The 14,519-nt window shown below is 38.9% G+C and overlaps 1 protein-coding gene across 5 annotated transcripts in view; it reads left to right on the top strand.

The window, feature by feature from the left end:
* pitpnm3 (PITPNM family member 3) overlaps window positions 1-14,519 on the top strand; it is a 111,572-nt gene that overhangs the window by 66,716 nt on the left and 30,337 nt on the right. For all 5 annotated transcript variants that reach the window (XR_004568166.1, XR_004568165.1, XM_034207034.1 and 2 more), the window contains exons 6-7: window positions 12,698-12,887; window positions 14,141-14,263. Coding sequence is in view for 3 of the 5 variants with exons in the window: in XM_034207034.1 (XP_034062925.1) it covers window positions 12,698-12,887; window positions 14,141-14,263 (313 nt within the window). In the remaining 2 variants the exon portion in view is untranslated. The remainder of the gene's footprint in view (window positions 1-12,697; window positions 12,888-14,140; window positions 14,264-14,519) is intronic.

Raw genomic sequence — 14,519 nt, 5'->3', positions numbered from 1 at the left:
TGCTAATGAACTAACCTAGCACTGCTGGCAAGTAGCTGGGTGTCAAGACAACAGACGGGTGCTGTCCATAAATACGCTCGCACAAATACATCCCACACACAAAAAAATCCAACCCTGTCCAATTAACAGCGACAGTAAAAAGTCTCCCAAATTGATATCGTGTCAAAGCCAGCACACCACCTTGGTCACAGTTTAACATAAACAAATAAACAAATCTATTGAAAACTTCATGTTAGCAATAGGAGGGAGAAATTAAATGGATTCATCTCTCATTACATTTGGCATCATTTTGCAAGATATTTTTCGACTAAGGAAACCAGATGGATGGAGAACGTGCACTTGTCCGTGAGCACCATTAGTGACCTCAGGTTAGTAGATAGAGACTCATTGATGTGGCCTTCGGCAGCAGGGGATGTTTCGCTACTATTTATTGGACTTATCCCTAATTAAGAAGACTCAGAGCAGTGCTAAGCCAGCCATTCAAATATTGGAAGCGTAATCAAGCAGGAATCTGACTTCAGATTTAACAGTTTGACATTATATGGCGAGAGCCAAGTGAATAGCGGGGCAGCATAATAGAGTCTATCTCAAGGCAACACATCCTCACTCCCAGGTCGGCCTATGTTGACGTTATGTCAAGTTCCCTGTCGGCTTTTTCCAACGCAAGGGGGGGGGCCTTAGCGTCCATTTTCAACGCAAGGGGGGGCCCTTAGCGTCCATTTTCAGCTTTCCGGGATGTCCATATGCTTCTATAGACGCTCATGGAAGCACGGCATTCGTTTGTGTCGGCTGCCCTTAAAGGCAATGTGAGCGTCCATTCTCATTGGATAACGGAGAATTGTACACCCGGAAGTAAGTATTCCCCTTACTGTCGATTGATTTTACAGTGATATCTGCACTACTCATCGACTAAAAAACACCAGATTATCCTTGTTAATTACACAACATTGATTGGTTTAAATTGTGTGCAATGCTTTTGTATTTTTCCCCTTCGATTCGGAGAAACAAATGTTTTTTCTGAGTAAAGGATGGCAGAAGACACTACACTACCCAGAATCCCCAGCTATCGTTTGGACTACACCATGTGCTCTGTTTGACAAACCCCGTGATAGTCCTCAAGCTCTGTGATTGGAGAGTGTGCTCCGAGGGTTACGCCGAGCCTCGAACAGCACTTGAAATGGGATGGAACCACGCAGACTGTCCAAAACTGGATTTGAACGGGTCCACCGCGTCCCCCCTCCCCCACCCTGTCCCCAGAACTACAAATGCTGGCTATTCTGTTTCGCAACATGTTCTGTATCTATGGCACGTCTCTACTGGGAGTTGTAGTTTTAAAAGACGTTTTCGTATTTCCCATAATAAGAAGTTGCCAGTATTAAACTGTGTACATCCCTGGAGGTTTAGGGGATAGGAAACACTCACATTTAAAACATATAATTAATAAATGGGTGAAAATTGAGGTCAGAAGAGCTTTATTTAACAGCTGGTCTTATGTTTGTGACCCCTGTTGTTAATTGATAACATTACATTACATTACATTAATTGATAAGCCTGAAACATGCACTTGTTAAGGTTCAGAGGCACATTTTGCAAATATGGCAGTAGCCATCGATCAGCTTAAGATAAGATATACTTTATTGATCTCAAGTTGGAACATTTGCGTTACATCAGCATGTGTAACAGTTAAATATGCAGTGGTGTTTATTTATAAATAATTTAGTATAATCACACAAATTCTGTGTTTTATATTCAACAATTCTGTGTTCTTTATTTATTGATTGTTCAATACCTGACAAGGTCGGAGATGAAATATCTACATACATCTTATAAGAGTATAATACATTATGTATAATATCAGTTAAAATAAGTGCTTCAACATAGTTAACATTGCTGGAGGTACGCACAAATATTGATAGATGTCTTGTAATGCACTATTGAGGAACCTGCGACCCAAGTTTTTCATTCAATGCATAACTACACCATAGTTGTGTAGGCCTATATGATATGTCAATAAACCTTAGAAAATCTTGAAATCTTGAAAGGGATGTGCAAAATAGTCATTATATACAGTCTTTAATGGACTATTAGTAGAGAATAACGAGTAATTAATATACTTTATAGGGATCCTATTAATATCTAATGATACAAATAATGAAATTCAATAACATGCTTTAACCACTAGGTGTCCCTTTATATCAGCTGTGCACCTTTATGGTGTAAATACAGCCTATCTACCAATTGGATCAAATATAAAAGTCAGCCGAATTAGTGTTGATACTGCAAGGAGACGTATTGTGTGAAAAGAAATGTAAGATGTTGTTTAATGGCTGATATATTTATGATCCACGTCACGTTTTCAGTTCCTCATGTTTGTCTAGAAGTCTTCTCATCAGGGCTCTATAAATACAGAACTACGGCAGATATGTAATATTTAATGCAGCCGAACCGTGTATTACAATGTCGTTATGTGATGACTTCCAAAGAGAAAAGCAAGCACACTCGGAATAAAGTATTATTGTATTTTTTTTTCAATGTTTTCGGTCTGTTTCCGTTATTTGTTCATGACGATGTGCTGTGAGATGTGAGACTGGAATTGCACAGGGGAAAATAACGTAGGCTATCTTTAGATGCGGATTTTGTTAAACTAATATGTTTTCGCTGTGGACCAACACTATACATTGACGGGGAAGGGGGTAGCAATAAAGATAACACCATTAAACAGTTAAACAACATAACAGAAATAATATCGATAGCAGCGTCCCTAGCAACCACCTTGGTAACAATGAAAACGTTATGGACGCAATTTCCTGAAGTAATCTTCGTAATAACTAGCAAACTAAAGATCATGTACATCCACTGCACACATAATCTGAAATAACAACTCATATTTCTCGCATCAAATGACATCAAAACGCATTTTAATGGCCAAACTAACTTTAAAATAGGCATTTTCCATCGAGAATAAAACGAAGTTCGGCCATGTTTTTTTTTTTCTTCAGGGAGAAATTTGAAGATCACGTGATGTCAAACAGAGCACATGGTGTAGTCCAAACGATAGCTGGGGATTCTGGGTAGTGTAGTGTCTTCTGCCATCCTTTACTCCGAAAACATATTTGTTTCTCCGAATCGAAGGGGAAAAATACAAAAGCATTGCACACAATTTAAACCAATCAATGTTGTGTAATTAACAAGGATAATCTGGTGTTTTTTAGTCGATGAGTAGTGCAGATATCACTGTAAAATCAATCGACAGTAAGGGGAATACTTACTTCCGGGTGTACAATTCTCCGTTATCCAATGAGAATGGACGCTCACATTGCCTTTAAGGGCAGCCGACACAAACGAATGCCGTGCTTCCATGAGCGTCTATAGAAGCATATGGACATCCCGGAAAGCTGAAAATGGACGCTAAGGAACCCCCCCTTGCGTTGAAAATGGACGCTAAGGCCCCCCCCCTTGCGTTGGAAAAAGCCGACAGGGAACTTGACATAACGTCAACATAGGCCGACCTGGGAGTGAGGATGTGTTGCTCAAGGTTATGCTGCGTGAGATGAGGCTGATTGGAGTTATAAGCGGCTCAGTCAGCCTTATCTTCTTCCCACTGTTGTTAATGGATCACTTCATGTTCATCACATTACCATGAAACCTTGAGGAAAAGTTCTGTACATCTAACAGTTGGGTATGCCAGCTTTTACTGCTTTTGAAATGACCGCAGGAACATTACTGTTTGTAGAAGCTAATATATTGTCCAGATTTCATCAGAAGTCAAGTAACACTTGTTTGTACGCAGAGTGTACTGGGATTACTAACTTCAGATGTCATCATAGGCTCTGTGGTTACTTGCTTTGAGACTACAGTCGATCAGGTTGGAGCTGTGAAAGTGTAGATAACTGGTTTGGAGCAGAAGAACCACTGTGGAATAGCTCATTTCACTCTACACATGTGGTAAAATTGGAAAATCTAGCAGAGATTGGAAATTAAATTATTTGTACCCATTACACATACACACCTCCAGTGTTGCAGGGTAGAGAATTATTTTCCTATTGTTTGAACATTTTGAAACATTTTCTTTAAAGATCATTAAAACTGTGTGGGTCTTTTTCTGTGGTGTGACAAACAAATTCGTTTTTTCTTGATCAAATACTATCAAATCCTAACTATACAGCACCATCTGTTCCAGAAAGCAGATACCCAGTTTCTTGATCACCATCATTTTAGTGGAAACTAGTGTTGGCATTATTGAGATGAATTAAAGCCAGTAAATGAAGAAGGGATTGGGGTTGTTTGATCGAACAGTATTTGTTTCAAAGCATCTGTTTGTATAGACAAAGACGTAATTGTTTGCCTTAAATTAATTAAGGACCATCGATTCTGAACACAAAGTAATCTGTAGTCGAGAGGATGTTACACCACTAAACTGCCTTGCACACAAACCAACACACATTCATTTCTGTGACACACAAACAAATTGTTTATGTGCCCTCTGTTGTGTGCTCTTTTGTAACAAACTAACAAGTGCTTGCATAATCAAGTTATTATGCAACAGAAATAATGAGTTTCTCACCTTTCATTTGTTGAGCAGTGCAGTAACTTCTGTTCCCATCCTGTGTCATGTGAACCTGCTCAGAGGTAGAAATGTGATTGGAATATTAATTTAGGCTTTTATTTTTGTTCTCAGTAAGCAAGTATGTGTATTGGGAGCAAGTGTGAGCAGCAGTTGTTAACAAAACTCTAATAAGATCAAGGCTCTGCGACTACAAAGCATGGACTACACTCGGCTGGGATGTTGGGATTTCCATTTAACTTCCTTAAGTTTAATAAACAGGCACCTGATAAACAAATGGTTTAAATTTTAAGGAGATCTGATGGTACTTTATTGTAGAGAAAGTCTTCCACCTGGAGCAAAAATGACGCTGTGCTTGAATTGCCCGAGCTGAATATTTCAAACCACACTTCCCGTAGAGGCAGTGACACCTTTGTTATGCAAATAACTGTGTGCAGTGCTATTTCAGTCACACATTATACAATAGAAAGGTTTCTTTCCTCTGTTCTCTTTCAAATCTGCATGAAAGCGGCTCAAAATGTAGTCTGTCTTAAAAAACTGCCCTTGATAGCTGTGTTCAGACCTTAGAGTCCTCACACAGGTTGCAGTTTGAGTGCTGTTTTGTTCAGCAGCTTTTCCCTGCCTCTATTCAGTTTATAACATGTTAATTGAAGTTTAATAATTATAATGTGATTAAGGCCATAAAACATAGGCAGACCCCATGTAAATTATATCTATTTATATCAATGTAATTCTTCTTGCAATTAAGGTTGAATTATCACAGTAACATGTGGAGTTAGTTTAGCTAAGCTGGGAGACAACATATATATATACATGTAGTAACACAGAAACAAAGCAACAGAGAGCAACAGATATATGCCAACATATAGATACAGAAAGTACAAAAAAACATTATGCTTGTAGAACAGGTGAACAGTCTGGCAGGGTTGGATTATGGGTTGCCGACAGACAGTGCCCTGAGGACACAGATGACATGGAGTCTGAGCTTGGATCATTTATAGATGTCAGTGATGTGAAGTGAACTGGTGTGAGGTTACTTTAGTCAATTGATGCTGGATGTAACATAAAAGCTTCTCTGAAAAGCAGGGAAATACAATCTTTAAGGTTTCATATTTTAGTCTTAAAGCCTTGTCTCGTGATATTTAGCCCTAATGTACTTTATCTAAGGTGCAACTTTAGAATATATAAATGAATGAGTTCAACTTATTTCACTTTAAATCATTCTGACTGCATATACATGTAAAGGGAGTTTTTGTAACAATTTCCCTTTATTCCTAAGGGAAGCTTCGACAAACTTTGTTTTTGTAACATCTCGGCACCCAACTGCTTGGAGCCGGTCAACAGTTGAAATTACATTTGTCTTTTGTGATTTTGTTTGTATGTAGCTTTTACCAACAAAACATGATTATTCACATATTCAAATGATAAAAGGTTGTGTATGGCTTTCCAGCTGGATTTTCACATATTTATATCAAATATAATGTGTTTTTTAATCCATTTACTCTGATGGCTGATGTAAATAATCACCCTACAACACAGATTTGTCATTGTCTGCTATTGTGTTGGCAGTGTGGATTATGGAGGTGGCTTTATCCCCTGCATGTGGTAGACCGACTGGTGAACATGTCGTTGCTGGAAGCAAAACAATCACATCAATTGTCTCTTTTCTGCCAGAAAGGTTTCACAGAGCCTCTAGAATGTTATTTTGAAATCCCAACGAGATTGTCTGTGGCTGTTTTGAGCATGTGGTGTTGGACAATCATGATGACGAAATGATGATGATAATGGAGTTTTTTTTATATGATTAGAAGTACTTTGCTCCTGAACAAAGGACCACACAGTATGTTTGCTGTTTATTATTTGTTCTTATTCTTTAAACCAGCCATCCATTTCTACATCTATCTGTCTATATACCATGTTGTCTAATTGGCAACATACCATATTCATGCCAGCAAAGATGTTTTTTTTAGATGATCAAATGCATATAAAACCTGTATTACATACATCTTATTGTCTTATGAGCAAAAAACTGATGAATGAAAGCCGAAATCTTAACAGAAACCAAACAATTTAACACTGCACACACTTTAAAACAGTTTGACTCGAGCCTTATACAATGAATTAGATTTGGAATGTGTTTTATTTTGTATGTTTACTGTAATGAGAAGATTTACACAATCATGCAGTCAGTATAAACAATCAAGTAATTGGCTGAATCTGACTAACATACAGTGGGACACAATCAGTGAAAGAATATTAAGTTGCTCCGGCGCCAATCATTCCCCGAGTTGGAGAACCATTTACTCAATAACTGCTGACAACTACCACAAGTAATTTTCAAGGGATATTGTTACCATGGAAACTTAAAAAAATAAATAAAAAAATGAACAGAATTCATTATCATACACCTCAGAAGCACAATGGGCATGCTTGGTGTTACTCGCATACCAATAAATAAAACATTGTGCCAATTAGCAGAACAACAAGAGTATTTTGGGAGATCTATCTTGTTGGCTAACATACTGTGAGGTATCACCTGGGGCTTGTTTAGAATTGGAGATGGAAAGTGTGCAGGAACTGTAACAAGACCACTGGGCCCAGGTGTTGGGCAATAGCTAATAAGCTACAATAAGTTATACTTTTGTGTTGAAATTCTGTTTCAAACATTCCAAATTGCCAATGCCCATGAAAAGCTATCAATGTTTTTTTCTCTTGGTGTGACTAATATGTGTAGTTTGTATCCTGTCTCCTTATCAAAATTCAAAGGGTTTGGCATATAGAGGGTGTGATTTCAGGCTTATAGTAAGTGTGACAGATGTTTGAATATATTGAGACAGATTTCCTAAAAAAGTTTTTGATCATGCTTACCCAAAGAATGATTATCTAAATCGGTAACACTTTATATTAAGGTACACAAATTAACCATCAACTAGTTGTTAATTAACATGCATATTAGCAGTATATTGGCTCTTTATTAGTCATTATAAAACACTTATTAATGCCTTATTCTACATGACCATATTCTACAAGTAATAAGCCATTAGTTGAGAGTTTTTCCTCATTAACCCTCTAATTAGTGCTTATTTGTTGCAAGTAAGGAACTTATTTTACATGAGTTTTGGTCTTAAAACTACCCAATATGGGCCTAATAAGGCAGTAGTACCACAAGAATAGTAATTCTCCCATAATAACACTTAACAAATATAATCTATTCTTATGGAACAAGACATGAAACTACAAGTGTTAATTGTGTCTAAATAACTCAAAATTAGCTATTTATATCTAAGAACATGTTCCCTATTCTAAAGTGAAGTCTTGTTCATAACCAATAAGCTAGTAGTTTGACTCTAATTGACCTGAATATGTTCCCTATTCTAAAGTTGCCTCCTCTTCACACTTTGTAAATACATTATAGCCAGGGCTGCACATAACTGGTGCGCATGCGCACCTCCGCCAAAAAAAGAGCACCGGGTCATTTGAAACAAAGCGCATTTGCGTACCAACATTGAGAGAGGGAGAGAGAGAAGGGAAAAGAGAAAATAGAGGAGAGATGAGAGAGAAAGATATCTGCGAGTTGCATATGAACCATGATATGAACTCAGGACCGGCCCGTAGCGCTGGCTAGATGTTCGCCTAGGGCGCCAGATCTGGGGAGGTGCTGCGCTGGCAGTTCTGGGAGGGAAAAAAAACATTTTGACCGTTGGGTCTCATCCTAATTTTCGGCCTTGATGTAACAATATTCACAATTAAGTAAATGTAACACCCTTTTCACCCCGGTTCCACGTTTCATTTGCCCTGTATGATGGGCGCTGTAAGTGATGAAAATGGGGGATGTTGGCTTATCTGGCGCCCGCAGCTCATAGACAAAATGCGAGTGAGCGAGGGAGGGTGGTACCAGCGCTGTTGTTATTATAATCTGGTGTCGTGCTAGCTGCTCTAACGAATATAAGAAGAAGATGTTTCTACAATAATGTGGAGGGAGAGTCCTCTCCAGTCAGACTGAGAGGCTGATGAGTTAACTACAGCTCAGTGAGGTAAAGGACTCTTAGTCTAAATTCAAACGGTTTGGTCACAATTTATGTAAACACATATTTTCAAGGCACTCCTTTGTAATTATTGGGATAAACAGGTTTTAAATCATTTCAATGTATACTATAGGACAGTAACCAAAAATATCCTTTAAAACTGGAGAGATAAAAAAAAAATGCATAAATAAATAAATGTTAAGGTAAAATAAGATATGAATGAACAACACAAATAAAATAAGTTACATTAATTTGTTATTGGCTATAGTAGGCTATTGGTTATGTTCACATACTTATTTGATTACATCCACTTTTCTAAGATGACAACAGAGACTTTCGACCAAAAACCAGCTGTTGACTTGTGGAATCAAGTATCTAATCGCAGACTCAACCAGAGAGAAAGTAGTAGGCCTACATCATCAGCTACCATGTCTGACATAGAGGAAGACAGTGAGGAGAACAGTCAGGAGGGTAGTGATGCTTGTAGGATTACTGGTCGTGCTAATGTTGTCTTGTGTTCACCTCTGCATGTGTGTTCTGTGTGCACCTCTGCATGTGTGTTCAGTGCCGTGTGTCTGGCAAATAAAGTCAAGACCCCCTCAAAAGTTACGGTTTATTTCATTTTAAGGATGAGCACCAAGCAATATCTCCAGGTGCTCCTTTGAGAACCAGGGCAAAAAAGTTATGTGCACCCCTGATATAGCACACAACTACTGAAATTAACCTCAACAGTACATGAACAAAGTAGGCACACGTTGAAATATCGGTTTTTATTAATGAACCACTAAAGAGAGGTTCAGACACATACATGTACCAAAACATGTCAAGTTTCTCCAAGGTTGAGAACATATATGCAGCCTGTGCTTTTTAATAAAAACTGATTTTTAACAGAGTTTATGTATTTGTGATCATACTGTGTGACCTGCTTGTATGTTCTTACACAATAGGTGTACTGTTCTCTCTCTGTGTTGTCTCAGTGTGAACATAGATTAAACAGCCAGCCAAACTCTTTTGAGAGCCATGGAATGAGTAGCCATGCTCCTTTATTGACTTATTTGCAGTCCCGTGACATTCAAACGGAGTGAAACTATAAAAAAAGAAGTTACAAGGCACTTAATGATCTCATACATGCAAGTGTAACATACACAGATGAACACATTAGGACCGCTTAGTGTAAACAAGGTAAACATAGCTAGCTAATGCTAGCTGTACAATAAGCATGTATACAGGCTAGTATGGCTAACGCTAGCATGTATGCTAACGCTACCGTGTATGCTAACGCTACCGTGTATGCTAACGCTAGCGCGAATGCTAACGCATTTTCTCATTGAGTTTAAACATCTCCACATGTCATCACATAAACACAATACATGTTACTAATCCTTACAGTGTAAGTGTAAGGCTCACACTTACACTTACAGTCATTGCTTTCTGACGGACTTGACCCTTTACTCTTCAGGTTGCATAGGGAAAATTAGTGGCAGTGTACTCATGGATGTCTACTGCCATTATATTCCGTTCACGTTCTCCTACTTCCTGTACCCGGGTCTAACCTTCAGTACACATTTTACAAAAATATAAATGTGCAAATATGAAACATACAGGTCAATATCACCTTCACCTAGCTGAACTGTCAATACCCCAAAACATATTATAAGATATAAATACCTAATTTTGAGTTATTTAGACACAATTAACACTTATAGTTTCATGTCTTGTTCCATAAGAATAGATCATATTTGTTAAGTGTTATTATGGGAGAATTACTATTCTTGTGCTACTACTGCCTTATTACCAGGGGTGCACATAACTTTTTTACCCTGGTTCTCAAAGGAGCACCTGGAGATGTTGCTTGGTGCTCATCCTTAAAATGAAATAAACCGTAACTTTTGAGGGGGTCTTGACTTTATTTGCCAGACACACGGCACTGAACACACATGCAGAGGTGCACACAGAACACACATGCAGAGGTGAACACAAGACAACATTAGCACGACCAGTAATCCTACAAGCATCACTACCCTCCTGACTGTTCTCCTCACTGTCTTCCTCTATGTCAGACATGGTAGCTGATGATGTAGGCCTACTACTTTCTCTCTGGTTGAGTCTGCGATTAGATACTTGATTCCACAAGTCAACAGCTGCTTTTGGGTCGAAAGTCTCTGTTGTCATCTTAGAAAAGTGGATGTAATCAAATAAGTATGTGAACATAACCAATAGCCTACTATAGCCAATAACAAATTAATGTAACTTATTTTATTTGTGTTGTTCATTCATATCTTATTTTACCTTAACATTTATTTATTTATGCATTTTTTTTTTATCTCTCCAGTTTTAAAGGATATTTTTGGTTACTGTCCTATAGTATACATTGGAATGATTTAAAACCTGTGTATCCCAATAATTACAAAGGAGTGCCTTGAAAATATGTGTTTACATAAATTGTGACCAAACCGTTTGAATTTAGACTAAGAGTCCTTTACCTCACTGAGCTGTAGTTAACTCATCAGCCTCTCAGTCTGACTGGAGAGGACTCTCCCTCCACATTATTGTAGAAACATCTTCTTCTTATCTCCGTTAGAGCAGCTAGCACGGCACCAGATTATAATAACAACAGCGCTGGTACCACCCTCCCTCTCTCCCTCGCTCACTCGCATTTTGTCTATGAGCTGCGGGCGCCAGATAAGCCAACATCCCCCATTTTCATCACTTACAGCGCCCATCATACAGGGCAAATGAAACGTGGAACCGGGGTGAAAAGGGTGTTACATTTACTTAATTGTGAATATTGTTACATCAAGGCCGAAAATTAGGATGAGCCCCAACGGTCAAAATGTGTTTTTCCCTCCCAGAACTGCCAGCGCAGCACCTCCCCAAATCTGGCGCCCTAGGCGAACATCTAGCCAGCGCTACGGGCCGGCCCTGAGTTCATATCATGGTTCATATGCAACTCGCAAATATCTTTCTCTCTCATCTCTCCTCTCTCCTCTATTTTCTCTTTTCCCTTCTCTCTCTCCCTCTGTCAATGTTGGTACACAAATGCGCTTTGTTTCAAATGACCCGGTGCTCTTTTTTTGGCGGAGGTGCGCATGCGCACCTGCGCACCAGTTATGTGCAGCCCTGCTTATTACGCCCATATTAAGCAGCGCATATTAAGACCAAAACTCATGTACAACAACTTCCTTACTTGCAATAAATAAGCACTAATTAGAGTGTTATTGAGGAAAAACTCTCAACTAATGGCTTATTACTTGTAGAATATGGTCATGCAGAATACGGCATTAATAAGTGTTGTATAATGACTAATAGAGAGCCATTATACTGCTAATATGCATGCTAATTAACAACTAGTTGATGGTTAATTTACCTCTAAATCCTATTGAATTTGTTGAGCCATGCTAAATATATGACATATACAGTATATATTTCAATTGAATAGATAGAATAGAGATTCATTAATGATTAATATTCAAATTTTAGCGGTATCAGGGAGAGCAAATGTGTCCTTCCAAAGTGTTGAATTATGCTTGTACAGAGGTTGTGCCCTTCTCTGCAGTGAGGTGCATGGTTGCCGACATATTTCAGCCTTGATGTGGTGTTTGGTCTCCTTCCTGTAATCAGAGTATCTGATGGATGATGACAGGGATGGCACGTCTGCTCAAGGAGAGAGTCCAGGGCAACGCCATCTTTTACTTTTCCCCCAGCTGTCACATGAAGTGTCTGAAGGGCCTGACTTGCATCTGCTGTCTTTCAATGAATGTCTTAACAGCAATAAAGACACCATGTCTTCTTTTATATCAATCCTCGAAATAATATCCCTCTTCTCCTTATCATGCTTGAGTACTCACACACACTCTCAGACACAAACAAACATACAGCCTTGCCTCGAATTAGATAAAGTACATCATGATCAGATTAGATGAGATATTAATACATTTAGGAAAGTCAAGGGGACATTACTGTGTATTAAAAACTGATGACTCGCCTTTTACAAAGTTGAAGGAAACACTACTTAAGGACTTTCTTAAGTAGCGGAAAATGATGCAATCTATTATAATTTGTTACACTGTATTGCATCTCTGTTACTTCCCTTTTTTCTCTCATCCAGTCTGAACCCGTACAGCTATGATGAGAGCTGTGTGTCCAGCAGCGTGGACCACCTGCCTCTGGCTGCCCTCCCCCTCCTCGCTATCGTCTCACCTCGCTACCAGGATGCCGTGGCAACCGTGATCGCCAGAGCCAACCAGGTCTACCGCAGTTTCTTGCAGTCAGAGGACGGCCAGGGATTCACGGGTCAGGTCTGTCTTCACCCTAGTCTCTAATCTTAGTGTCATTAAAAGGCAGGTCAAGTGTTGTGGCCGCATCTACAATAATTACTGTTTTTCTGTAGATAATTCATTTTTTCTATTCGCTGCTATAGTGAAGCTGGTGTAGCGCCTGTTTGAAATGCAAACCCTCAATTTCTTAAGCCAGGTATTCATTAAACCTTTTTCTCTCCATGTAAGGCAATTACAGTAAAATCATGGGATAACTGACAGAACATACAACCAACCACAAGGCACGTTATTAGAGTCACTGATCAATGCACTCCTCATGAGACAGACTCTCAGGAGGTTCAACCCTACAGGTTATATCTATAAAAGTAATTACACCGGCACTTGTTATTGCTATTGTCAAAAGTTGTGGTTGCAATAGGTTGGTAATATCTGTAGAGTTTGTGGTACGTGGTATATGATGTTGATATGTGATATTATAAATCGTCCCTTTCCTACTTTTTGGTTCGCTAATTACGTTTTTTGAATTCAATCCCTTTCTTCTTATTGCTTCAGCATTTTCCCCAAGATTGATTGAAAGGTTATTATGTTTGCAATAATTATCTGTGAGGATTTACCTTCTTACACTTGGGATTTTTAATTATTCATTGGCTTCGGATACAGTAGTAGTCATATGGATCCACGATGGTAACACCTCAACTAACTAAGGAACTGAGGAAAAAAACCTACTAATGATGAATTCCCTGTGAGGAGAAAGGGAAGATAAGAAAAACACTACCGGGACCGTGTGAGATATTATAGATGTCAGAAAATCACATTATGTCTGATTCAGAATTACAACTTCTATGGCTATGTGAACCGTTTCCCACATGACTGCTCGTAAATTACACTCTGAATAATATGTTGGGAATGCGGCAGGAAAACATGCTTGATTTGTGAGCTGATGATCCCCCAAAATGCAACAGGCTGCTCACAGCTGCAGAACATTAAAAATAAATTGTGCTGAATTGTGATGAACAACTCTAGAATGATAGTGTGTACAAAACAAAAGATGTATTGCAAGTTTAAACACAAACCTACTAGTACTGTAAGTAATATCACATTTGTATCCTAGTTGTATATTGTCTGGATTTGGTAAACAATGATTCAACCTGTCCCAGTTAAGAAATGTTTTTTTCAATTTCTTTTATACAATTGTCCTCCTTTGAAATCTTTCCCTGACTGTGTGCACCATACAGTATTTGGAGGCTCACCTAATTATATATATTTCGGGACAGGTATGCCTAATGGGTGACTGTGTGGGAGGTGTGCTGTGCTTCGATGCTTTGTGCTTTAGCAACCACCAGAGACCTGGAAGCCCCAACAACAGCAGCAAGAACAACAGCACTGAGAGCCTGAAGGTAGGAACTCACTGTTACAGCTATAACATGATGATAATGATGATTATAATGGTGATGCACTGGCCTGTACGAGCTTTGCAAGTCTTTTAGCTTGACTAGTCTTTTTAGTCAACCATTTATACAGGGTTGGGTAGCGGAGGTAGCAGTTCAAGTAGAGGGTTCCAAACTCCCCTTTCCCTGGCCACATTAACCAGCTCTGACTGGGGGATACCATGGTGCTCCAAGGCCAATGTGGAGATATAATCCCCCAACTTGT

The sequence above is a fragment of the Gymnodraco acuticeps genome, unplaced genomic scaffold, assembly GCF_902827175.1.
Source record: "Gymnodraco acuticeps unplaced genomic scaffold, fGymAcu1.1, whole genome shotgun sequence".
Classification (NCBI taxonomy): domain Eukaryota; kingdom Metazoa; phylum Chordata; class Actinopteri; order Perciformes; family Bathydraconidae; genus Gymnodraco; species Gymnodraco acuticeps.
The sequence above is the reverse complement of the archived record's forward strand: the minus strand, read 5'-3'. Positions and strand labels throughout refer to the sequence as shown.